General features: G+C 48.6%; 12 protein-coding genes across 21 annotated transcripts; 4 read left to right on the top strand and 8 right to left on the bottom strand.

The window, feature by feature from the left end:
- The first annotated feature begins 1,029 nt into the window (after nt 1-1,029).
- On the top strand, nt 1,030-4,571 carry FOIG_07371 (spermidine synthase). 6 transcript variants are annotated; one of them, XM_031206915.1, is made up of 4 exons: nt 1,030-1,279; nt 1,591-1,626; nt 1,683-2,213; nt 2,545-4,571. In XM_031206915.1, the coding sequence occupies exons 1-4, from the start codon at nt 1,108-1,110 to the stop codon at nt 2,820-2,822; spliced, it is 1,017 nt and encodes a 338-aa protein (XP_031064034.1). In that variant the 5' UTR covers nt 1,030-1,107; the 3' UTR covers nt 2,823-4,571. The 6 variants fall into 6 exon arrangements, with proteins under 6 accessions (XP_031064034.1, XP_031064035.1, XP_031064038.1 ...); XM_031206914.1 differs by having other exon boundaries at nt 1,088-1,279; nt 1,683-2,216; XM_031206916.1 differs by having other exon boundaries at nt 1,683-4,571.
- On the bottom strand, nt 1,562-4,218 carry FOIG_07372 (nitrilase). The gene is made up of 2 exons (XM_031206920.1): nt 2,527-4,218; nt 1,562-2,469 (listed from the first exon to the last, which is right to left on the bottom strand). Exon 1 carries the CDS (start codon nt 4,130-4,132, stop codon nt 3,122-3,124), a length of 1,011 nt encoding a protein of 336 aa, XP_031064039.1. The 5' UTR covers nt 4,133-4,218; the 3' UTR covers nt 1,562-2,469; nt 2,527-3,121.
- A 275-nt stretch (nt 4,572-4,846) lies between the features above and the next one.
- FOIG_07370 (uncharacterized protein) lies at nt 4,847-5,215 on the bottom strand (the record flags this gene model as incomplete). Its single annotated transcript, XM_031206913.1, has 2 exons — nt 4,847-5,074; nt 5,124-5,215. 2 exons carry the CDS (start codon nt 5,213-5,215, stop codon nt 4,882-4,884), a joined length of 285 nt encoding a protein of 94 aa, XP_031064032.1. The 3' UTR covers nt 4,847-4,881.
- Nucleotides 5,216-7,707: 2,492 nt separating this feature from the next.
- Nucleotides 7,708-8,146, bottom strand: FOIG_07369 (uncharacterized protein; the record flags this gene model as incomplete). Its single annotated transcript, XM_031206912.1, has 2 exons — nt 7,708-7,773; nt 7,853-8,146. 2 exons carry the CDS (start codon nt 8,144-8,146, stop codon nt 7,708-7,710), a joined length of 360 nt encoding a protein of 119 aa, XP_031064031.1.
- A 245-nt stretch (nt 8,147-8,391) lies between these two features.
- FOIG_07368 (target-rapamycin complex subunit LST8) lies at nt 8,392-9,966 on the top strand. Of its 2 annotated transcripts, XM_031206910.1 has the most exons (4): nt 8,392-8,553; nt 8,610-8,631; nt 8,690-9,185; nt 9,236-9,966. In XM_031206910.1, the coding sequence occupies exons 1-4, from the start codon at nt 8,532-8,534 to the stop codon at nt 9,647-9,649; spliced, it is 954 nt and encodes a 317-aa protein (XP_031064029.1). In that variant the 5' UTR covers nt 8,392-8,531; the 3' UTR covers nt 9,650-9,966. The 2 variants fall into 2 exon arrangements, with proteins under 2 accessions (XP_031064029.1, XP_031064030.1); XM_031206911.1 differs by having other exon boundaries at nt 8,412-8,553; nt 8,610-9,185.
- Nucleotides 9,914-10,621, bottom strand: FOIG_07367 (uncharacterized protein). Its single transcript, XM_031206909.1, has 3 exons — nt 10,306-10,621; nt 10,198-10,258; nt 9,914-10,150 (listed from the first exon to the last, which is right to left on the bottom strand). The coding sequence occupies exons 1-3, from the start codon at nt 10,421-10,423 to the stop codon at nt 10,075-10,077; spliced, it is 255 nt and encodes an 84-aa protein (XP_031064028.1). The 5' UTR covers nt 10,424-10,621; the 3' UTR covers nt 9,914-10,074.
- Nucleotides 10,622-12,623: 2,002 nt separating this feature from the next.
- Nucleotides 12,624-13,569, top strand: FOIG_07366 (uncharacterized protein). Of its 2 annotated transcripts, XM_031206907.1 has the most exons (3): nt 12,624-13,117; nt 13,231-13,323; nt 13,370-13,569. In XM_031206907.1, the coding sequence occupies exons 1-3, from the start codon at nt 12,826-12,828 to the stop codon at nt 13,432-13,434; spliced, it is 450 nt and encodes a 149-aa protein (XP_031064026.1). In that variant the 5' UTR covers nt 12,624-12,825; the 3' UTR covers nt 13,435-13,569. The 2 variants fall into 2 exon arrangements, with proteins under 2 accessions (XP_031064026.1, XP_031064027.1); XM_031206908.1 differs by having other exon boundaries at nt 12,625-13,323.
- A 22-nt stretch (nt 13,570-13,591) lies between these two features.
- On the bottom strand, nt 13,592-16,280 carry FOIG_07365 (uncharacterized protein). The gene is made up of 4 exons (XM_031206906.1): nt 14,877-16,280; nt 14,520-14,757; nt 14,297-14,462; nt 13,592-14,219 (listed from the first exon to the last, which is right to left on the bottom strand). The coding sequence occupies exons 1-4, from the start codon at nt 14,884-14,886 to the stop codon at nt 14,091-14,093; spliced, it is 543 nt and encodes a 180-aa protein (XP_031064025.1). The 5' UTR covers nt 14,887-16,280; the 3' UTR covers nt 13,592-14,090.
- Nucleotides 16,281-17,755: 1,475 nt separating this feature from the next.
- Nucleotides 17,756-19,643, bottom strand: FOIG_07364 (20S proteasome subunit alpha 1). Of its 3 annotated transcripts, XM_031206903.1 has the most exons (5): nt 19,232-19,643; nt 19,111-19,170; nt 18,921-19,015; nt 18,656-18,868; nt 17,756-18,598 (listed from the first exon to the last, which is right to left on the bottom strand). In XM_031206903.1, the coding sequence occupies exons 1-5, from the start codon at nt 19,236-19,238 to the stop codon at nt 18,212-18,214; spliced, it is 762 nt and encodes a 253-aa protein (XP_031064022.1). In that variant the 5' UTR covers nt 19,239-19,643; the 3' UTR covers nt 17,756-18,211. The 3 variants fall into 3 exon arrangements, with proteins under 3 accessions (XP_031064022.1, XP_031064023.1, XP_031064024.1); XM_031206904.1 differs by having other exon boundaries at nt 18,921-19,170; XM_031206905.1 differs by having other exon boundaries at nt 18,656-19,015; nt 19,232-19,595.
- Nucleotides 19,644-19,730: 87 nt separating this feature from the next.
- Nucleotides 19,731-21,617, top strand: FOIG_07363 (uncharacterized protein). Its single transcript, XM_031206902.1, has one exon. It carries the CDS (start codon nt 20,118-20,120, stop codon nt 21,300-21,302), a length of 1,185 nt encoding a protein of 394 aa, XP_031064021.1. The 5' UTR covers nt 19,731-20,117; the 3' UTR covers nt 21,303-21,617.
- On the bottom strand, nt 19,811-22,595 carry FOIG_07362 (uncharacterized protein). Its single transcript, XM_031206901.1, has 2 exons — nt 21,989-22,595; nt 19,811-21,943 (listed from the first exon to the last, which is right to left on the bottom strand). Exons 1-2 carry the CDS (start codon nt 22,472-22,474, stop codon nt 21,509-21,511), a joined length of 921 nt encoding a protein of 306 aa, XP_031064020.1. The 5' UTR covers nt 22,475-22,595; the 3' UTR covers nt 19,811-21,508.
- Nucleotides 22,596-22,988: 393 nt separating this feature from the next.
- Nucleotides 22,989-23,722, bottom strand: FOIG_07361 (uncharacterized protein; the record flags this gene model as incomplete). The annotated part of the gene is made up of 3 exons (XM_031206900.1): nt 22,989-23,171; nt 23,222-23,586; nt 23,674-23,722. The coding sequence occupies 3 exons, from the start codon at nt 23,720-23,722 to the stop codon at nt 22,989-22,991; spliced, it is 597 nt and encodes a 198-aa protein (XP_031064019.1).
- Nucleotides 23,723-24,097: the final 375 nt, after the last annotated feature.

The raw sequence follows: 24,097 nt of genomic DNA, 5'->3' as shown, positions 1-24,097 counted from the left end.
TGTCTTGTCCCACTGACGTGTTAGCGCGGTTAAGCCGAAAATGGCAGCAATTGGGCAGAATAATGAGTTACAAGATTTAACGTTAGCGTTGACCAAGTACAAGAACAGTACAACATGGTTAAACGGCCAATGCGTTATATCGTGACTCTATTTCACCCTTGTTTGTTTGTTTGTTTGTTTGTTTGTTTGTTTGTGTATTTTTCGTCTGGGTGGCTGTAACGAAGCCAAATCTCCTACTGGAGCAAAAGACGTGCTGAGCTAGCTAGGTACAGGATACCCCGCTTCCTTCACCATCCAGCATACCAAGGCACAAAAGGCGCTGTATTTTCTCGAGCCCGTCACCCGTCAGCGGGTTCGGGGGCATACTGTCGACTTTTTCCACCGACCAGAATTCTCTCACGCATCGCTACATCTGCTGACGCAGTCCACAATCTCCAGTAACCAAGTTGTAGCTCGTAGTCGTATGTCGTGGCGGCAGGGAAAAACCTTGGGAAGGAATCAGAGGCCGGCGGTGCGGCTTGCCTTCAAAGGGGAAAAACCCATCGCAATCGGCGTCGTTGATCGGGAGGATGTCGCTACCGATGCCACGGGCACCGTCCTCCGATATCTAAGGCGTTCTGGTTCTGAGGTGCCGCCATTAGATCCGACAAAGGTGTTGTCAGAGAAGGCGAACTCTCCAAATTCCTTCTCTGAAAACTGCTGTTAGGGAGCCGATAGCGTCCCCGCAGTTTTTGTGTGGTCGCGTGGCCTGCAGAAAATCCCGCTCCTAGCACCGCACTAACAGTGCGTGCCAAGAAAGAATTTTTACAGGAGAGAGTTGTCTATTTCACCCTTTACAGTGAGACAAAGTTGTCTAGGGTACCCAGTAATGCCTCAGCAACCTTGAAATCACCGCCTAATAATCGTCTGGGGCCCCAATCGATCGACGCCCAAAAAATGACGGTGCCATCACCAGTTTCTGTTTCTGTGTGGGCGGCGTCAAATTTTTTACCCGCTAAAGCCATGGCTGTGTCCCCACTAATACTTACGACCGGGAGCTCTTGCATTCGCAGGCGCGGACGCGGGTACCTGTACAACCGTGTACACCAGTTGCTCCAGAAGCAATGGATGCACCTTTTTAAAAAGTCAAGACTCCCGCCTTTTTCTTCACCTCCACGAAACATCACCACTTCCACCTTCGGCTCGTCGCTTGCATTTACGTCACGTCGAACTTTCCCTTCTTTCTACTCTTCCAACAGCAAAATGTCTTCTGAGGAGATCACCCACCCTACCATCAAGGGTATGTTTTTCTTGCTGTTCATGTCATGTTTTTTTACTGCCCCGCGTTACCCTGCCCCTCTCTCATGATGATCATCATGCACATATCTGGTCACTCAATTCTTAACGGTTTCTGCGGGAAGATGAAGCCTATGACCTGATGATTGGTTCTCCTAAGAGTTCGAGTTCAAGGTCTTGAGCTTATCGCTACACAATGGCGATAGCCTCAGCTCTTCAATCTACGCTTCCCCTCCATACAACAAGATCTTTGCATACACTCCAATTCCCTCAGAGTTTTCAATTCTTGTCGGCAAAAGCTAACATTCTCTTCAGATGGCTGGTTCCGAGAGATCTCGGACATGTGGCCCGGTAGGCACATACAATCCTTTCAGATAACGGCTTTCAATTCTTACCCTACCAAATAGGCCATGCCATGACCCTCCGCGTCGAGAAGGTCCTCGTCCACGAGAAGAGCAAGTACCAGGATGTCCTCATCTTCAAGTCCACCGACTTCGGCAACGTTCTGGTCCTCGACAACGTTATCCAGTGCACCGAGCGTGACGAGTTCTCCTACCAGGAGATGATCGCCCACCTCGCCCTCAACTCCCACCCCAACCCCAAGAAGGTTCTTGTCATTGGTGGTGGTGACGGTGGTGTTCTCCGTGAGATCGTCAAGCACGACTGTGTTGAGGAGGCCACCCTCTGCGACATCGACGAGGCTGTTGTCCGCCTCTCCAAGGAGCACCTCCCCTCCATGGCCTGCGGTTTCGACCACCCCAAGTCCAAGACCCACATTGGCGATGGCTTCAAGTTCCTCAACGACTACAAGAACGAGTTCGACGTCATCATCACCGACTCCTCCGATCCCGATGGTCCCGCCGAGGCTCTCTTCCAGAAGAGCTACTTCCAGCTCCTCCACGACGCTCTCCGCGAGGGCGGTGTCATTACTACTCAAGGTTGTATGTTCCCTATTTTCTTGAGGAGAGTAACTGGCGTCCCTAGGAACGGCAGAATCGGGGAACCCTCCCAGATCAAAGTTGATCGCTGTGGCTGGGATCTCCCTCGATGGGTACATTTTGGTGCCGCTTCCCTCCTAGGGGCTCCCAGAAGCTAGTGCTGCTTTCCCAGCTCTGCTTCCGGTAGTCCCGCGATAGCATGCATTTCGTTTGTTGATTAACGTGTGCCGCGTTCGTCCGTTCAGTTCTGCTGTTCCTGATCCGCCATGTTATTGTTGTATTGCATAGTAGTTTCTTCTGGGACTACACTGACTCGTTAACTTGCTTACAGCCGAGAGCCCCTGGCTTCACCTCCCCCTCATCACCCGCCTCAAGAAGGATTGCCAGGCTATCTTCCCCGTCGCCGAGTACGCCTACACCACCATCCCTACCTACCCCTCCGGTCAGATTGGCTTCATGGTCTGCTCCAAGGACCCCAAGGCCGATGTCAAGACCCCTCTCCGATCCTGGACCAAGGAGGAGGAGGACGCCAAGTGCCGATACTACTCTGCTGAGATTCACAAGGCCAGCTTCGTCCTTCCCAAGTTCGCCCAGAAGGCTCTTGAGTAAGGCCGTGTACCATGTCGAGGATCTTTGAGTAGGATGGCTGGCTACTTTTATGAGTTTACGCAGGATAGGGATCAACGGAGATAAAAAAGAAATGACCAAGGTGGTCACACATAGATTAACACGGACGCAAAGGTATATATGTGTTCCAAAAAGGAAAAGACTCTGGCGTTTTACTGCAAATTGAGTCATGAAATAAAGGATTTTGGTCCCTCGCTCAATATATCCTACGTCATTGTCCCGTGATGCATTTCGATCTTAGCTGTTATATGCCGCTCAAAGGGGTAGCAGTCTCGAGACTCTCAAGGCTCCTCAAACTGAACCTTTCCCTCGCTTACATCAGGGTATACATCAAACCTTCGTTGAGTGTTCAATGGGATGTTCTTCCTCGCTTCGGTAATCTTCTCAGGGTCGAGTTCCCAGTCGACAGTGGTCTCCTTCTCGTCTGCTTCAACCTGAACCTGCGCCATTGGGTCGGCGACAAGACTGTGGCCGTAAGCAGGATAGCCCGTTTCAGCGCGTGCGGGACTGCAGAGAGCTACATAGAGCTGGTTATCGGCAGCTCGAGCTCTACCGAGCAATTGCCAGTGAAGAGGGCCGGTTGTGGTGTTGAAAGCGCCAGGATAGATAAGGGCAAAGGCACCCTTTCGAGCTGCAATGGTGGCTAGTTCAGGGAAGCGAACGTCGTAGCAGATAGCAACAGCAATCTTGCCGTACTCAGGAAGATCAACAAGTGTCACCTTGTTACCAGGGCTGAGAATATCTGACTCGCGGAATGTGATTTTGCCAGGGATGTCGATATCAAAAAGATGCACCTTACGATGTGTACCCAACAAGGCACCGTCGGGCCCAAAGATGAGAGTTGTGTTATAATACTTCTTCGTATCCGGGCTGTATTCTGGAATTGACCCACCAACGAGGTAGACTTTGTTATCAGCGGCCATTGCTGAGAGGGCGTGATAAGAGGGCGCAGCATCGTTAGACGGCGGACTAGGTTGTAGAGTCTCTGCATATTGAGGGAAGTGATCTGTTCCATAAGGCGAGTTGAAGCATTCTGGCAGAACAACAATCTTTGCTCCCAAAGAAGCTGCTCGGGCTACGTGTGAGGCTGCACTATCGAGGTTGGCCTTCTTGTCAGAGCCAGAAGCGAGTTGAATGAGAGACAGCTTGACACGCTGCTTAAGAACTGGTTCAGTGATAGACGACATCTTGCGGATGATGGAGGGGTTGCTTCGTTGGAATAGTGAGAGCGGTGATACTGAGGTCGTTAAAGATCGAGATGCAAGCGCGAGTCGGCTAAGGACAGTTCGCATCGTTTAAGAGTAAAACCAGCAAGTTATGAAGATGGCGAAAGATATGGAAATAGTGATGAGGGTTGGTGCCGGCATCGGGGTACGAGTGATGTGATCCAATGGAAGTGGGGGTGGGGTTCATTACGAAATAGTAAAGCTCTCGGTATGACGCGGGGCAAGAGGAGGAGATGCTATTCGTCAAATGCTGTATTAATGAATGAGTTGACCAAGAGACAACCATTGAATAGCCTACAGTTACCGCGATAATTTGAGAGATTATTTAGGGGAACCGCAGTGTTATTAAGATAAGGAGATACACATGAGATACACAGAACCTCATACGAATCACTCAACAGTTGACGACCCAGGCAAATCGGTTGTATCTCAGGCGCTCTAGGCTTGATGTCGAGTATACGAGTTAAGAAACAGATCGGCACAGCTACAAATGTCATATTTCGAGAGAATTTTATTTCTTAAGGAGTGAGATTAGCTGCCATTGTTGCTCCTGTAGCAGCACAGCTTCATCCTTCAAACCAAAGATCAGAGTAAATCAAGTCAAGCCTCGAAACGAGTGACACCAGACAAATGACGGCCATAACCAAAATCGCCCCATAGCTAGATTTCCACTCCAATAAAAGCAAATCACATGGTATCTCAAACAATTGAGTGTGCACACTTGTATGTAGCCTGATACGGCTGTCCCCTCTCATACATGTCCTGAAAGACATTTCTTAGCAAGACTGACCATGGTCTGCCATGAGGTAAAGTGATCAAGAACGACGACCATAGACACTGAAGCCACTTGAGCCTCCGTGAGAACGGCCATGCTGGCCACCTCTGGACGGAGGAGGTGGTGGAGGGGTGGTGCCTCCTTGAACCTGGGGAGGGGAGGATCCTGTAGCGAGATAGCTGTAGGAAACTCTACGAAGTTTGGTTCCATGGCAGGCCTGGCATAACCCACTGCTTCAGAGTCAGTAAAGCTGAGATACAACGGAGATGGTAGTGAACATACGACCCACGCTGGAAGGATCCAGCACATAGATCACAGGTAATCCAAGTCATGCCTTCATCATCAAAGACGTAGGAGGTTAGAGAAGAAGCCATGGTAAGTGATGTCAGGAGTTGTTGCCGTTTGTGGTGTTTGAGTTTGGTAGTCAGTTGAGTTTCTTATTTTTCCAAATCTTTCATTGTAGCATCAGGAAGGCCTATCTATATATATATAGTCTCAACCTAGAGAGCATCAGCTTCGGCCATAGTATGTATCAGACAGCCAATGTGACAGAGGCTATGTTCATCGTTCAAACCGGCCACCAACACACCGCCTCACAAACACCACGAAGGCGAGAATTGACATGGAGCGTCATATCATGTCTGTCAGAGTTGGTAGCCGTTGTCAAGATGCCGGCTGCAACCGGGTCTTGTGATGGCGATCGGGTCAAGGATGCTTGGTTGCCTTAATCGGGCTCAAATCCCTAGACAATCTGTTTCGTGCCCGGACTCAACGGCACTCATCTGAGCCGGGATGCAAATTCACATATCTGGGGTCCTGGGTTTGGGCCTCATTTCCAAACGCACATCCCTACACCAGCTCCTGTCGGCCCCGAACTACAGCACAAACTTGGCCGAATAGCTGCGCTTTGTGGCTTTTGCACTTCATGCAACTCTCCTTCGGTCTGTACCAAGAGCGCCTCCTGGACCGCGTCGTCGGTGCTTATATGGAGGTAAAATGCCTCGAAATGTTGACCGGTTGCGGAGGCGTCCGGCAAATCACAATCCATCCTGACCAACTCTGACGGCTTGCTGCATGATCGCAAGGTTGTGCCTCATACCCCGAGCTTTTGCGACGAACCAGGTTAAGCGGACTCTGTGACTTCGGCTGAACTCATGCAGCTTCGCGGGTATTGAAAGACGCCATTTCTAAAATAGCTGTGCTATTGCGTGCATGCCTAAGTAGTTGCAGCAGCCATGATATTACATGCCCAACACCCTTAACAGATGCTGGAAATTCTGGAAAGCGCTCATCTGGTGGGTGTCACATATTGACTCTGAGGGACAGACCGACCGCGTCTCGTGAAGTGTCAGCTAGTAGCCTTGCTTGAGAGGGGGCGTAGAAGGCGATATATTCGCATCACCCGAAATCTTGCTATCACGTCGGTGTATAGTTTAAGTATACGAAACCGAGATCCTGAGAGGATCCTAGTCTTGGCCATCATGTTGTGCCCATCCTGACTCTTATCCGGTGCAACCTCCCGATGAGCGTCGGGCCTCTCCAAATGGCATAGTTCACCAGTTGACCGACTTTCCTGATGGCAGCCGCGTTTATCGTTATTTGCTGCATCAAGTGAGCCCAAAGGTTGTCCCAGAGACAGAACCAAGTACACGAAGCCACGACATCGTTGTCAACATGCCACTCTTGTACGCCCATCAATAACCTGACCAGTCAAAAGACATATGTTATCCATCGGTCAAGCCAAGACTGGAAATAAGGAAGGAAACAGTAAGCTTGCTGTGATATTTCGATACGCAAAGTCATGCACCTCTTCGTTAGCTCTGCCTTTGTGTTACCCCCGACTACTTCAAACCTTCTCTGTTGAGCCTTCGAGTGTCTGCCCACCAACGCTTTGTAATCGGGAAAGTCATGGCCAACAGAAGTCTCAACCAATCTTGGCTGTTTTATCGATCAATACCGTCTCTTGCCTTGGCTCGGCTTAAGATCTTGCAAGGACGAGACTATTCACAGTCTGACCACCCAATCCATCCCGTGTCGTTTCCAATGGGTGATACCGGGTACACCATCCATCGCTAAGGAAAAGAATAGTCAAAGATAACGAGGTCGGAGATGTTGATCCCGGGGTTGTTGCACGGATGGCCTTGCAGACACCTTTGCCGATTTAACAGGATACTTCTTATCCTGAGCCTCAAACCATGCACATTCACCTGGGGATGCTTATTCGTGTTTGATGACGTCTGAGCTCATCAAAAGACCGTCAGATGACCTCGACGCGGGAGACTTTTCGATCACCAATCAGAGAAGGTACGTAGTGGCTCGAACAGTAGTTTTTCTTATCTCTGATAGTATCTATCATTGTATCTCAGCCCCAAGATCGGTGATGTATCGATTCAAAGAACATGAAAGTCAGCTGAACCATACCAGTACTCGGCGCTCGCTGTTATTGAAGGGGGTGGAGCCGTCAGGGCCTATCAGCCAGACTCCGTTCCGTTTTGGAAGTCTGCAGTCAGTCCCAACTGACCTGATGATTCAAGCATGATGACAGTGAAGAGAAAGAAATTCCTCCTGTTTTGAGGGTCACGTAGGACATGCTGTGTATGTCTCAAAACTTCCGAAGGGCTTGATGTCAACAGGCCGTATTGAACCTCCAACGGCGCCACACGGCAGTTGGACCTGCATCTGTGATGTTATCGTGAAATGATCTGATAATTCATTCAAAGTCGGTTTGAAATTGACGCATGCAAAGGCTGCCATTCTTTGCCTTTGACGTTGTGCAATAACTCCCAGTTGGTGCACTCAGACATACAGCTCAGTGACAGAATGAGATCGTGATTCCGTGGACATACACTTGCTGCCCAATAGACGGTTACTGCATTTGCAGCTGCTCTACCATCAGACTCTCGTCATTTCCTCCAACATAACGTCCATTTTCCTGTAGCTGAGTGTTACAACGGCCCGACCACGCGAGAATGACAAGTTGACGTGACCAAAAATGGTTGGGTCAGTCATACCATCTGCTCTGCCAGGAGCTGTTGTTGATGCAAATGCCCTATGAGGTGGGCAGGCGGGTGTTGTTGAACGAGCTGCAGAGACGGGTGATGGCATGGGCGAAACCACGATGAGCCTGTGCGACCGGTTACACAAACAATGCCCGTCGCGCAAATCACGCCCTTTTCAGACAATGTGGGTCTCGTAGTAACTTGGCGAGGTTCTGCTAGAAATTTCTGGCCTTTTTGGACTTTTGGTTGAACTTGGTCTGCATGATCGTTGTGGTAATGCACTTGCAAGTGTCCACATTGTGGCATAATGGTTCACAAACGCTACCACTGATCAAGTTGAAAGCACGGAGAGAATCATGTCGTGGCAATATTTCGTGTATTTTTTTTAATGCTTGAGAATCAACTTTGCTGTTGATATTCATGTCAGAGAGTCAGTTGTTCAAATTATGGAAGGACGATGCGACGTTGCGCTACATGAGGAAGTCCTAGTACCGTTTAAGTGCATAGCTTGGTTGTTGCATATCGTTTCCATGCGCGTCGTTCTTCGCGGTGGAGAGGAGGCTTTGGAGTAGGGAATTAGAGCTTGGGAACTTGATAAATGCTTTGTTTCTCGACCTTCCTTGACAAAAAGTCCTGGGACAACTATCAAGACCATGAGCTGAGCTTACGCGACTGATTTTCCGCCTTCGAAATGTCTGTTATTCTCTGCACAGGTAAATGCGACTCCTCTATCAACATATCCTCCAATACAAGCTAACCCACCTTACAGCTGGCTATGACCACACTATCAGGTGCGATACGATGCGCTTCTCGACGGGTAATCGCAAATGGCTGACATGTAGCTTCTAGATTCTGGGAGGCCTTGTCGGGTATCTGTTCACGCACGATTCAACACCCTGACTCCCAGGTGAACCGTCTCTGCATCTCTCCCGACAAGCGATACCTTGCCGCCGCTGGCCATCATACCGTCAAGCTGTACGATATCAAGTCTACGAATCCGAACCCGTTGTTGACATTTGAGGGCCACACTGGAAACATCACAGGCGTTGCGTTTCACTGCGAGGGGAAATGGATGGTAACTAGCTCCGAGGACGGGACCGTCAAGATCTGGGAGACACGGACCGGATCGATTCAACGAAGCTACAACCATGGCTGTCCGGCCAACGACGTGGTGATTCACCCCAACCAGGGTGAGATCATCAGCTGCGATAGGTCTGGAAGTGTCAGGGTGTGGGATTTGGCTGAGAACAACTGTTCCCATGAGCTCATCCCAGAGGAGGACGTCTCAGTCTCCAGCGTTACTGTCGCTAGTGATGGGTCCTTGCTATGCGCTGCGAACAATGCTGTAAGTAACAATCAGAGGTGCTGGAAATTAATCTCTAACCATTTCGCTAGGGCAACGTATTCGTATGGAATCTTATTCAGAGCTTTGATCGCACACAATTAGTGCCGGTAACGCACTTCAATGCCCACAAGGAATACATCACCCGTATTCTTCTATCCCCAGACGTCAAGAAACTCGCCACTTGTAGTGCAGACCACACAGCCAAGATCTGGGAGGTGAAGAACATCGAACCAAGCACAGATCTGGAACCCAAGCCGTATCCCCTAGAAGCCACTCTTACCGGGCACCAGCGCTGGGTCTGGGATTGTGCTTTCAGCGCCGACTCTGCGTACCTAGTCACTGCTTGCTCCGATCACTATGCGCGATTGTGGGAATTGCATAGCCAGCAGATTATCCGACAATACAACGGACATCACAGAGGGGCTGTCTGCGTTGCCTTGAACGATTATTCGGAAACACGATAAAGGGGTTATATGGAGCACGGTATAGCACTAGATTCATGCCAGGTTGGCGGGAGAATGGCGTTGGTAAGATGTTTTCAATACGGTTCGGATATTACTGTTTGAGGATTGAAGCTACGATACGGACATGTGCCCTAGATAGTGAAAGGCATCCATTTGTCAACAGAAATCGCATTGTAAGCCCCTGGGGAATGACATCAAGTAAGTGGCACTGAAGAGGCAATAGTGCAAGTCAAATCCAAATATGAAAGCATTAAACAGATCTTATATGGTTTGACTTTGCTACACAATCTATTCACAAAGGGGGCCAATCTGTTGACAATTTCAATTGTTCATATGTAAGTGATGCCGCTGGTAAATTCCAAGGCCTTCCAAACATTCGTGTAGGTATCAAGGTCGCTTGCTAGGCATGGGCAGCCTCGGAGTTTTTAGAAATCCTCCTTGTCAAGACGCTCCTTGGCATTCTTCTTGGCCTCATCGGAGACGTTGGGGTTGTTCAGGGTACTATTGCTATCAGCCGGTAGTCAAGTCTATGAGACGTTGGAACTTACGCCTTGAGACCGCCAGCAACATTGCCAGGGTTCTTGTCCTTGTTGTCCTCAGCACCAGTAACTGTAAGATGTTAGAATAGGACTTATAATGGGAGGCGTGGAGCTTACCCTCACCACCGTTGAACTCGTTCTCGAGAACCTGACGTGAGTGCTCCTTGGCCTCCTCGGAGGTGTTGGGGTTGTTGATAGTAGCCTTGTGGCCGCCGGCAACCTGAGCATCGGTCATTTTGAAGGAAGTATGTGGTGAAACTGGTAAAGAATAGGAGGTCTTGGTGATAGCTGTTGCTTGAGAGTGGTCGATGTGTTGATGATGAGAATTGTTGGCTTGGTTGTGGACAACAGGACATTCTTATAGCTGTTTCTCAGCCCTTGTTTGGCCTCTCATCGCCGATCCCAGACTGAAAATCAACCTGAAAACATCAAATATCATTTCATTGATGCAACTGATGAGCCGGCAGATCGCCCAGCCTCCTCTTATTGCGACGTTTCTGTCGGCAAGCTGCTTTCTCACAAGGAAGCTTGCATATTGACCTGGTACCCGACGGGATTGTTTGCTTTTGGTGAGGAATAATGCGGATACGGCTTGTTGTGTGGTGACGTGTAGGCTGCCCCTGAGCAAGGATTTCATCACAGGCAAATGCTCGATCATGATGTTGAAGCGTGATTAATGACATTCTGATATGTGTGCGATATCAGAGATCGCAATTGGAAACATCCTGGGGAAAGCTTGTAGGTATATTATTGGGTCGATCGATAGTAAAGCCTGATCTTGTTGCAACCAAATCTCAGTCTTTAGTGGTGCCCTTGCAGATCATCCACGATCATGCAAGACGAAGTGTATAGTCTAAATCAATACCATTGGAATGACTAAATTCGAAAAGGGCAAGTCGTTAGTTGAGATCAACAACAATACTACAACTCTAACCACTATAACGTTCCTGGACAAAACTGTATTGAGTTACAGGTCGTGACGCATCAATTCATATTTGTGAGGCCCTCATCGCTAATTACAACAAATATTCCCTAGAATCACGGCTACTGGCTTAAGTGAGGACTCCAAAGCAAAGATGAAAAGACGGTCTGTGCCAGTTGATGAATCATGGACGCGGATCATGACATCAGAACGTGTTGCAAATATAGGACCGATCACGACGAATGCGCGAGGTCCCGTGAAACACTGGAGAAGGAGAGAGAGATACGAGGAAGTGTGAGAGAAATGAGAGAAAGGGGTTGAATATTCCTTGGTTGAATTGGCTCCAAACTTGTGTGACGGTGGTTGGATCAACTGATGGATATTGACGGGCCACTGAGCCTATGCCAAACTTGAACTCTCAAAGCATTGGCGAGGGACAATCTCGAATAGAAACATGTCTAAGGTTAATGAATCCAATCGCAACCTGACAATGTTCTGTAAGCAAGATCAACTTAAGTGATATATCAATTCTGTCATTTGTCTTGTGGTTGGTCAAGGGTAGGTTGATCATTAGAAACTTTGCATGATCGGCAAGCTGAGACGTTGGGTATGATTCGGACAATTCCGAAGTAAATATATCCAAGAGTGTCTGTATGAATAAAGTTTTTAACCGGCGCTGGCCGAGTTATTTGCGTATGCGGTCAAATTGAAGCCGACATACAGATTGACGATCACTTAATCCTGTGTTCTGTGTCGTTGAGCTTGATAATAGTCCCGAGATCGAAAAGCCAATCACAGAGCGTACCAGCTTTTTAGGGCGATCCGAAACTTAGACGAAACCACTGTAAAGACACTAACTGGCTCTAGCATATAGCTGATCCGTCCTCGTGGGACAGCGAGACATGTTATGTCGATCCATCTGGATATGACAAGTGGCTCATCGGCGTGTCCGCGGTAAAGGGAGCGAATCAAACTCAATGGACCTCCATTGAGCGGCTCTTGGCCGTGCGTCTATTGAAGTTCCTCATCGCCGGAACTAGGTCTCTCCCTACAGGGCCTATGTTGATCACAAGGAGGTAGGGAGGCCAACCACGGGCCTCATGTCCAACATGCTGATGACGTCGCATCAGAACTTTAAGTCCCCATGTCCAGCTGAACAGGGATCATCGCCAAGAAGCCCCGAGTGACCGGGACGACATGTGGGTTACTCCTAGCAAGCGGTGACAGCATCTTACGCCAAAAAGAATAAGCGATGTGTCTGTGTGAGAAAAAGATGTTCATGATGGATGGTCGGGTCGCTTGTCAGCGCGGGAATGCGGCTAAAAGCACTGACCATGCGGGGAGCCAGAAAGCGCCACACTAGCTGGCCCAAGCCCCCTGGATCCCATCAACAGCCCCCTGTAAGGATAGCGTCCTTAGTGGACAGAATTTCCCTAGGGCGAGGCTGAGTTCACGACCCGCCAGCCACGTTGACCCCTTAGCCTCCAGTAATATTTTTAGAAAGCACTTCTCCTGCGAGATTCTGCCCTTGGCTCAATCTCAACCTCCACACAACCATCACGACCCGACGACTAATAGGCCTTGTGGATTAATATCAGCCCTTACTTGACGAACGCACGAGCCTCATGTTCCCTGGTCTACGTTCACACCACTCTTTGATCCCTTGATATTGAAAATCTAGAACGCAGGGAAGGTTGTGTTGCATCGTCACCATCATGGCATCTGCAGAAGAGAAGCCACCAGTCTTCAATTACATTCTCAGCTTCGTTCTTGTCGGCCTCGCGTGGGGCTTCACAACCCCTTTCATCCGTCGTGCCGCTCAATCACATAATCCACCGACGCATCCAGTGCTCGAGAGCCCATCAGTTCAATCTAGCTGGCTGAAGTCAAAGTTATACGGAGCTTTCTTTGCGGTCATTGACCTTTTGAAGAATCCTCGTTACGCAATCCCGTTGGTTCTCAATCTTACGGGAAGTATCTGGTTCTTCTTGCTTATTGGACAGGCTGGTAAGTTATACTTTCTAAACTCACCTGTCAAAGGTTGTCAGGGGGTGTCGATCGCGGATAGTCTAGTGAATCTTTGCCACGCCGAGTTGTTAGTTACTAATGACGAAAATCAGAATTGAGCTTGACTGTGCCTATCGTAAACACACTGGCGTTCCTCTTTACCGTTCTGGGTGATTGGTACGTTGATGGTAAAGTGATCAGTAAAGGTGAGTTTGTGTTCATTCATGGCTATCTGTGTATTGACCAATTTAGATACTGCGGTTGGGATGGCTCTTATGTTGGTTGGAATTGGCTTGTGTGTTCAGAGCAAGCGTTGATAGACTAGATTATATGTAATTGGACGTCAATGATTTTGTATTCAACAAATACCTTGTTCGGATTGGTTACCAAACAATGGAAGCAACATGCATGGGAGACTCCACTTCTGAAAGACTTATTTGGTGAAACATGAACCACAATCATGGGTGAGGCATGTAAGTGATGAAGTGAATATAAAGTCATTAGAGAATGCAGGAGAAGAGGTAGAGTAAATAGTTATGTTATTGTTCTGCTCCAGGCAGTTAATGGAGCCCAGCCCCGTTCTCCTAACTAAGGTCCTGCAAGACCCAGGAGATCCTCTCCATGTATCTCAAAGTGTGCCCAAGCAACACAAATCTGTATCGTTTACATCCAGTAAAACAAACCATGACTCATCAAGTCATGAAAAAAATATAACAAACATGTTTATCCTTTGCAAAATCACAACCCCAAACCTCAACTCTCCCCCTTAAATATCCGGTCGTCAAGGGTATTCGTTAAAGAATCGTATGCGTCAAAGAAGTAATAGGAAGAAAGTTTTCATGATTAGCATAGACGTCGTTCGCTTGCTTTTGGTTCTCTTCGTTTCGTCTCTCGTTCATCACAACCGTTGGTCCTGGGGGTATCTTAGATCGTACGTAGTAGCTTCGTCGTTTCTGTTTCCCTGGCGTATTGTTCACCGGCGTGCTCGGAGCCAGCGGAGCACGCTTCGGAGACTGGGATCTTCTGCCGTCCAGCGGCCCATTCCTTCATCCGAGGTCTTGAGCTCGGCGTAGATTACTTCGTCGGCGATGGCTGAGAGCTCCTGTAGCAAGAGTTAGTCTGAGATGGCTTAGAGCATTGAAGGCTACCGGGAATAATAGCCTGTAAAGGTTATCGTACCGCTCGCAGTTGTCGATCGCATGCTCGAAGTTGAGACTGGTTGCTCGAGTTTGGTACGCCGCCCTGCAGCACCTGTTTTCTGTATTCAACCCATCGTTGAGCCGCCGCTTGTCGAAGGTAAATCTTCTGTCCCTCGTGTCGTCTTGCGTACGCGTCCAAGAGAACTCTTCAAGGTGTTAGTAATCTTGCCCCGATTTACTGTCTAGCCAACTTGAAGACCTACTGTTTAAGCTCGGCCTTCATCTGCTCTTGCTCTCCACCAGGGGGAGTTGGCACGCTGGTGTCCGCACCACATTCCAGAATGTGTTGTCCATCCAGCGCACATTGTCGAAGGGCAGCCCATCCTTCGGTGTAATAGTCTGCAGTATCCTCAGGGTCGACAGGAGCAGCAGCTATGTAGTATTGCAGTGTTCGGAAATCAGAGAGAACTTCAGCAACTCGCATTGTGCGGAACTCGTTTACTGTAGGAGATAACAAGTTCACGTGTCAGTGTCTCTGAGTCTTTGAGGGGGTCTGTGGTGGTGCAAAGATGCCAATTGACCACCGTGGGTAGTTGCCAAGCTGGCCAGTTATAGCTTACATCCGTCCATTATTTCTTAGTATTTGGTTAGAATTGCTTTCGAAAGGTCAAGGTGATCAGTCTAGCTGTGACACGAAGACAACGAGGCCAAAACGGAAGAAGAGGTAGGAAATAGAGTCGTAATGTATTCGAATCAAGCAAAATCGATTTGAATCGTAAAATAGTCGGTGATGAAAAAGTTGACGAAAATGGTAGGTAAGGAAATATTATAAGAGCTTTGTCATGTCGATCACTTGGTAACAGTTGAGAGAAGCCGGTTCTTCAATGCTTGCTTGATTGATTGACTGAACAATCGAAACAAGCAGCAGAACCGGGCATCCTTTTTGTATTGTATTATCGTGATGGTTGTCGAAGGCCTCCCAGATACTCCATCGAGAAACTAGAAACAGACACAGACAACAAGAAGAGTTCCAAGAAGCTCTTGCTCCAGAAAAGTCTCCGTCTAGTCTAACTTCAGTCTACAGCTCGACCTAAGCTTGCCAAAGGCATGCCATGCTCCACCAACGGGCAGCGAACGGCTACTAGGTCCAAGGGGGGATACCACCCGACATCAAGCACCCCCTCTCTCTTCCTAGTCGAAGAGCCCCTACGACACACATGAGAGGCTCGGCAATTAAAGCCAGCCTTCTGAGACAGAATCTTGGGCCACCAGTGAGAGGGTCAAGATGTGCCTCCACTCAGAACGACCCTTTGCAAGCGCATGTCCAAGTGCAAGCTCAAAAACATCGACGACCCCGGACCAGCTGGTGGCAAACCATCATGTTATCGAATGGAACCCAAGCACAAGGCCAAAGCCTTACCCTCAGCCCTACTCCTTACCCTGTCCTGCCCCTGGATATATGCAGAGTACTGCAGGGCCCGGAGAGTAAAGAGCCCCATGTAGGTAGTGTGTATGTGTGTGGCACGTCATGAGCATGGCATGGCATGGCATGGTGTTGAGGGTGAGGATGAAATCAATGGGTGTGTGTCCAGCCACACCCGGTTTTTCTCTCCCGATAGGGTCGAGCATCCGTGATATTCTAGTTGAGAGGCGTCAAAGAGGCGTTTCTCTTTCTCCTCGGCTCGTCTTGTAGTTTAAGCACGATGCCGTATTCTGTCTTTAGACAGAGCGGCGTGGGTCAAGACTCAAGCCATTGCGAATTTCACATATCTTCAGTTTTCCGACGGACTAAAACATCCTAAAAAGTATCTTTGTCCGAGCAAACAAAGTAAAAATACACCGGGTATGTTAACGTTATACGCTAGGAAACGTGCAGTCACTTTTCCTGCAGGGGTGTGGTTGTCAGAAACAAGTCTCCGCAGAGAGATGCTAAGCTTGAGATACCTGCCCCTGCGTATAGAGCAAAGAGACGGTCAAAGTATTTGATAGAGAGAAAAATAAATGTGTAGGTTGTTGAATAGCGCAGGTGGATGTGGTGGGTTGGCGCCGGCTCAGCTACCTGGCTTCCCATGAGCCACTCACTAGTTGTTCCCGAATAGGAAACGCCCTGTAGCTCTGTCGGGGCAGCGAGACCAATAGGCGCGCGGATGAAGCTTTCACAACTGTCCGGGGCGAGCTGATGGCTGTAAAGGGTCAAGCCTATCTACACGAGGCCGTCTGAAAAGTGAATGTAACCCTACAAGGCATGGGCACGACACGACACAAGACAAAATCAAAAGGCTGAGTCAATAGCGGTGATTCCGATATGAGGAGTTATCGAAATAATGATTCATGTTGTTCACACGAGCGATTGACGACTCTTGTCACCGACTTCCAGCTTTGATACAGAATGTAATGTTAGATTAGGTGGTTGACATGGGGGTTAAGGTAGTCTATGTCAAGTCAGATCTGGAAACCCAGCCCAGGGCATGCTGCATCTATCACAACTAGCTTGCTTACTTGGCTTGTCAATTCCAGCTCGTCCAGGTTCATTTCAACAAGGCAGATCGCAGATATTGCAAAACATTGGGCTTTTCTCCAAACCATGAGGCACAGAATCGTCAGTTGACCGCATCTTCACTCATTATCAAGCATCCACAATCCAAGGAACTGGTTCTGGTCCACGCTGTGGCGTCATGCCCTCTATTCTTTGCATGACGCCGTTTGAGGCCGCTCACATTCTGTCCCCAACCAACATCATTCCTCATGTTCTTCAACCGTTATTGACTTCGCCAAACTAAAACTTTAGTCTACGAACTCTCTACCGTTCGCCTTCTCAACGTTCGCCTCCCATTCCATACCATCCTCAACACGAACTCCTCCGTCTCGGTTACTTTCCATCGCTCCCGCTCCCGCTCCCGCGCCTTGGTTCTGTAAACAACTTACATCAGAACTTGATCCTGTTTTTGGATTGGTCGTGGCTTGTCTTCTTTCAGCGCCCCTGAGAGGCTCAAATCGGCGCTTGCTATAGGTAGCCAGCCATCAACTCCAAGGAGCTTCCCAGTAAACCAGGGGCCCCTGTAAAGACGTAGTAGTAGATCCGATCGACCGGATGGATGGCTTTCACTTTCAGATCATATTTCACAAGCCTTGTCAACAAGCTTGTGCATGCCAGGAGAAATATTCATTACCAACCGCTTGTTTTCTCCAATTCTGTGCATTGACATATTTGATCCCATATGATTATCACTTCCAAGGATGTGATGAAAGTACTAGCATATTTCGGGATAGCTCTGTCCGCATATTCATTCAAACTTGGAAATCATGCGTGCAGTCACTCGTCAAGAAGCCTCTTTTGTAATTCACGTTCTAGATTCTCGTATGACTTAGAGATCAATTCCAATTGAGCTTGTTTTGGAGAACGTAAATGACATAGGTATGCGCATTGACCAAAATTAGAACAAACCACGCTAGAACAAACTTGCACCAAATCGAACTGGCTTCGTTGCGAGGCTTGCGTCTTTGTTCATGTCTGAAATAGATCCACTATTGAGAAATATTGGTTTTCTCAACACCCAAACCTGCACTACACCCATGACCCACTAACTGGCATATCTTAGTCCCATCGTAGGCTCTTAGTAACTTGGCGCGAGGCACACTCGTCCTCAATTGGGTCATCAGGCGCGACTGTTGTCATTTGCTCAATTGAAAAGTCTCATCAGTTTCTATTGCACATGGTAAGGACGGCTAGTGACACACTGACGAGGACCCACGCCCACGACGGCATCCAAGTCTCTGATCTTGATAATCCATCCCCCTGCATTGGTATTGCATGGCCCACGTTCCTGGGAACAGAATGTCGTCTCTGCAGCCCACGAATCAGGCCTCTGATTCCTCGCGACAAAGTGCACCGACCTCCTACTATGGCCAGCCGACTATGTTTCATCCCATGTTCCATATCATTCTCTCCACTCGCTCAGTCCTTCTCTGCGATAGCTTGTAACCGGTCGTCAATCTCGTCCTCGGTCAATGTTCGGAATCCCGAGTATGTTCCCTCTTCACCGTCAGGTCGAGGTCCACCCACGATACCGATCTCGATCTCTCCCTTCTTGAAATCCATGCTCAGAACTGTGCTCAGTGTTGTGATGGCCAGCTCAACAACCTCCTCCCAAGATCCCTCCGCATGCTCCTTGTTGCGGAGCTTCTTCTCAAGGTGGTTCAGCGCCTCCTGTTGCTTCGGGCCTGCCGCAGTTCCCTTGTAGCCGATGTAGTATCCAGCAGGGTCGCACTTGAACAGCTGGGGGCCATATTCCGAGTCGAGCGAAATCAGAGTGGTCGCAACGCCGTAAGGTCGCATGTAAGCCTGGGGGTAAGGTCAGTATATGATTGGTCGCAATTTTGAGGATGAGAATATGCTTACTCGTTGAGTGTAGACTTGGCTGATGTTGGCAAGACGCTTGGCTAGTGCATCAGCTGGCATCTCATACCCATACTTGTATCGAAATTCTGCTGCTTCGCCCTGAGCCCTTTGAGCGAAAGCCCGAGCATCTGCGATGGATCCTGTGATGACGCAGCCGACTGAGGGAGAGAGCTGGAAGATATGGGTGACAGAGGCGGGGTCCATAAGCTTGTCCTATTGTCTTCATCAGTGCTGATCATGAGATTGTCCAACATTATCAACATACGGGAACCTTCTTCTGAGACAGAACAACAGCACAGTCCTTGCCTCTCACACCGACGGACATAATGTTGGCAGCCGTAATCGCCTTGAAGGCGTACTCTGCATTCATGTCAGTCCTGAATCATGTATCCATCAACGTCATTGGTCAAAGAAGTCGTAGGGTTCGGTGCTCTTGACGCTCGGGATTCGCATACCAACTTGGTACAGCCGACCATTATCAGCGAAGATGGTAATGTGTCGATCGTATGCGCCGGCTGTTTAATTGTATGTTAGCAAGGATGCCATAGACCGGATTGATGCAGCAGCATAGCATACCCGACATTGTGGAGGATTTGTGTTATTTAACGGTTCGGGATCGGGTAGAATTAGCGGATGAAGCTCAAGAAGAACTCGTTAAGTTCTGAATGAGGCGAGTTTGAGATGTTGATTGACGTTGCGGAGGTTGAGGGGAGCTATTGTGGGTTGAGATAATCGACGCGTTAGCAGGAGCTTGCCTAGAGCACAGTGAGGCAACGGAGCTCAATGGGAAGGCTGAGTTGATGCCTCGCTGGCATTATGTAATCCTCAGGCAGAATGTGGTAGGTGGCAGGGTGACAGAAAAGACAGACACTACGATACTTTCTCATAAGAGAAGCCTGGGATTCGTTCATCGGTTAAAAGCTATTTTGCGAGTTCAAACTACATAAAAGGCTGTATAAAACCAGAAAAGTCTAGCACCTTATACCCCAGAGAGGTCTGAGATGATAAAGTCCCCAGTCAGTCTCTCAAACTCTTTCCATATAATATTGTCGTCCAAGCTCTCCACATTCCTTATCTTATCGCAATCCTAGATCCACTCATGATAATCCTCAGAAAAAAAAGTTGCTTGACAACCCAGGAGATCCGGCCCGCAACAACACGACATTGCATATCGGCCTTGCACTTGCACTACGCTAAAAGGAACCTGCAGAACTGACAACTCAGAGCCCCCCTTTAGACTTTGTGCTGTTGTTATTGGCCCTTTGGAAGTCAACAGAGAATCCACCGCTCACACAGCAGCTAGAAGAAAATTCGTGGACCCTGGCAACTACAGCAAATCTGAGGAAGTTGAAGAAAACACAAATCTCAGAATCTCAACTTTTGAGAGTCGAAGTCCGTTCCTGTTCTTGTTACTGTTTCTCGGTCCTCCCCTTCAAACCAACTGTACAAATATCATCTCACAATGTCTGGTCAAACTCCCGCCTGGAAGAAATTGGGCTTGAAGCTCAAGCAACCTTCTGATGCATCTGAGCCCAGCCTTGGGCACCCAACCAGCAGTACAAGCACAAGCACCCAGTCAAGTACAAAGAGAAAATTCGACGCCCCGCTGCCTTCCAATTCCTCTCAGGTTGCTAAGCGACCACGTCAGGATGAAGCCACAACAAGTTGGAATGCAACAGGACAGTTAAAGAGGCAGAAGTCAGTCACCTTTGCCGATACACCACCCAACAACCACTTTGTCAGGACACCATCAAGGCCCGTTAAACAGAGCAAGGCCAAGAGCAAAGGCCCCGCAAAGAAACCCAAACCCCAGGTTCCTACTGATCTCAAGCCTGCGCTTGAATACTTGAGGCTCTGGAAGACAGCTCGTGATAGCTGGAAGTTCAACAAAAACCACCAATCAAACCTAATCAAGCACGTTTTCGATGCCGATGGAATCCCCGCCTCTGACATTGAAACCCTCTACGACTACATCCAAGACTTGAAGGGCTTTGTGAGGATGCGACTGCTGGAGAATGCTCGCGAGGTTAGGGACCAGGACCAATCGGATGGAGCAAAGGTGTTCCCTGAGGGAACCAAAGACCTTGAGGCTACTCAACAACGATATGAGGAGGTCCTTGCTAGAATCCTTGAAAATCACCCAGTGGGAACTAAGAGAAAGGGCTTCACTGAGGTCGATTACCTCTCGGACTCAGAAGAGGAGGATGTCATCATTCGCCGACTTGTGAAGCGCATGAGAGCTGAGCTTGTCATTGATGAACTTTCCGATGGCGAAGACACTGAGGCCAGCATCGCATCATCACAGACCATCACTGCAAGCGATAATAACGTCACATCAACCACAGATGCAGAGAAGACTGTGAAGATCGCCGACGGCGTTCCCGGAAAACGTCGACGAAAGCTCCGTGTGAATGTCGAAGACAGCGATTCCAGCAGTTCCGAGTCGGACTCGGACTCTGATTCCGATAGTGACTCCGACACCAGCAGCAGCGGGAGCTCGTCATCGTCCGAGGACGAATCTGAGAATGAGGCCCCGGCACGACCTTATCGACAGCCCGGTGAGGAAGATTCGAGCGATTCCTCGTCTTCCTCGGATGAGTCAAGCTCTGGCGACAGTTCGAGTGAGGATGATTCGGACTCTGAGTGAGGATTATGATACCCGTCTTTGATGACACAGGATTAGGACGAAGGTGGAGCCGGATAGACTGTAAAACCATGTTCGCAAACTAATTTTATCGACATAACTACGCATCATGTTTTAATGTATGTCTTGGCATATTTATCTGTGGACGTAAAAAGAGGCTCTAATGAGCGTTGCAATGGTATATGTTATTTAGAGATCATCGTATTCCTTTAAGCATACAACTTGGTGAACCCTTCGTTTGGTGGTTGAAGCCAATTCTTATCATCATAGTCCCTGTCTTGTCCTTCAATGATATGGAACGTGTAAATAATTCGTCCCTTTTGACTGGTGTTCTTCTCGCTCTTATGCAACAGGTTGCCGTGAATAAGGACTAGATCACCAGCCTTGACTTCTCCAGGGACATACTCATGTTGTCCGTCTGGCGCTGCTTGTCCGTAGCCTACTGCTGCAGGGAATTTTGGCCCATCATTGTCTACCATCTCTGTACCCACATTGCCTGCCTTGCGAACGAGTCTTTTCTCAACTGGTGCCCAGAGATGTGAACCAGGCAGGAAACTTAGACATCCATTTTCAAGCGTGGCATCTTCAAGTGCGTACCAGAAACCGACCGCCGATGGAGGGTCGGTGTACAAGAAAGTGCTATCCTGGCGGATGTTAGTCAGTCATAAAACAGCATCAGGTTGACATACTTGGTGGGGAGGCACGGCGCCTCCTATTTCTGGTTGCTTGCAGATAACCATGCTCTGCAGGCACCGAGGGTCTTTGAAGCCAAGGCTACGTGCCACAGCAGGTGGGCTGACCTTGCTTGTATCGTGGTCCAGAAGACGAGCAAATGGAGGCGATAGAGCGTGCAAGTAATGGCCAATCTTGTTAACAGCACGAGCTTTGGGCTTGGTGAGTTTTCCATCGTCGTCAAAGGCGTCTTCCTCGAAGAAGAACCGGACCTTATCGCCTGAAGTCAGAAAGTAGTCGTCACCAACATGGTCACGTTTCTCGCCGGTTGAGAAACGTGTGAGAGGGTGATCATCTAGCGAGAAATTTTCGAGAAGATTGTGAGTTTCGTCGAGTAGAGATTTGACAGTTGCGCTGGAGAGGGCGCCAGGGAGAATAAGGTAGCCATCGCGGTTGAAGGTGTCCAGCTGATCTGGTGAGAGACCTGGGGTATCAGTAGTCATGGTGTTTCTATTTCAAGGAGTTAAGTAGTGCTTGGGTATTAAGTTGAGGTGGTTTATCTTTATCTGAGCCGAGGTTGTGTGGGATAAGTTCATGTTGATAAAGAGTCGAAGGTGGGGAGCTACATATACCCCGCCTGCATCACCACATGCCTCATACGGTTATACTAACTACGACACACACGGCAGTTGTATCACTAAGAGGAAGATTGTAAGCTGACTTGTTTGTGGGCTCTCACAGTTCGGATTTTGACTATCAACAGACACAGCTGCTTGTGATGATTATACGACATGGTTTCTAGTCACATGCAATCGGCGAAATTATCTATCGATTTACTAAATCTATTTCAAGGTAGCTACAGCAGAGCCCCTCGTATTAGTCTAGATCAGCATCTTGAAATGTACCAGACATCTAACACCAGTGACTCTTTACTCAAAACCAAAACACCTGCCCATGAGAACATCAGACGAGAAAATATGCGACCAACAAATCCAAGCATTAGTTATTGTAGACTTCCTAAGCATCGAGAGGATCCGACAAAAAATCGTATCCTTCCTCGGGAGGAAGAAGGTATGCAGAGAAAGCAATACCAGTGGCAGTCAGAAGACAAATAACTGCCGCGGTGGTGCTGAGGTAGAACGACGTATCGAGCGACCACCCAGGAATATTGAACTGATCATCATGATCATAAAGATACGCCTAGCATAGATTAGTTTGTATCCAAATACTTCCGTAGCAGACCAACTCACCACGATAGAAATGGCCACGAATTGCATAACAGAAATCAACGTCAACATGCCAGCGGCAAAAGGCCATCCAGTCTCGCGCTTGTATTTCCCACCGCACATGATGACAACAAAAGTCACCAAACCGCCCAAACATAAGAGAGTAGCAAATGATGCTAGAAATCCAACGGTCCTCCACATGGAGCAGAAGTATCGTTCACCTCCTTGACAGAGATCCTTGGGAGGGAATGGTCGACAGTATGGATCATCCAACGTTGAACAGCTCTTGTGTAAACCGATATGTCTCTCGACTATCTCGCCGGTGGCCGAAGTAACGGAGTATGTTACCCAGTTGGGGAGCCATATCGGGATTACTATCATGACCGTCGCTATTGTTTGTCAACTTGAGATGAACTAGAACCGGGCGCATACGTCATTGCAGGCGCGTGCTGTGGACAGAAAGTCGGAAAACCTACCAGCTACAAAGGCCGCCAGGGCCGAAGTGTATACCGAGACTCGCGTCATGGTGTATATTGCAGTTTATTGTCGAGTTTGAATGAATTAGATTGAGGTTGTGTGGTAGGCAGAAGAAGAAATGTCGATGCCTTGTGGTGGCCTGCCTTGAAAACAGCCCAGTTCATGTGCCAGGATAAGTGCTACAGCTTATGAGTGGTTGATGCCAAGTTTCATTAATGGGTTTGGCGGGGATCAAATTGTGGCTTAGTTTGCGATGCAACCAAAGATAAGCGACCAATAGAATTTCACGATCCATGTGTTACGAATTATTGAGAAGAACTGAACGATGTCTCATGGGAGAAACAAGCCTCAAGAGGTTAATGCGATGGCTTTAAGCCTTAAGCGCGAACTTATTCCCATAAACACCAAAAATTATCCTCTTCT

This window comes from Fusarium odoratissimum (assembly GCF_000260195.1).
Source record: "Fusarium odoratissimum NRRL 54006 unplaced genomic scaffold supercont1.10, whole genome shotgun sequence".
In the NCBI taxonomy this organism is placed as follows: domain Eukaryota; kingdom Fungi; phylum Ascomycota; class Sordariomycetes; order Hypocreales; family Nectriaceae; genus Fusarium; species Fusarium odoratissimum.
This window is presented reverse-complemented; position numbering and strand designations above follow the sequence as displayed.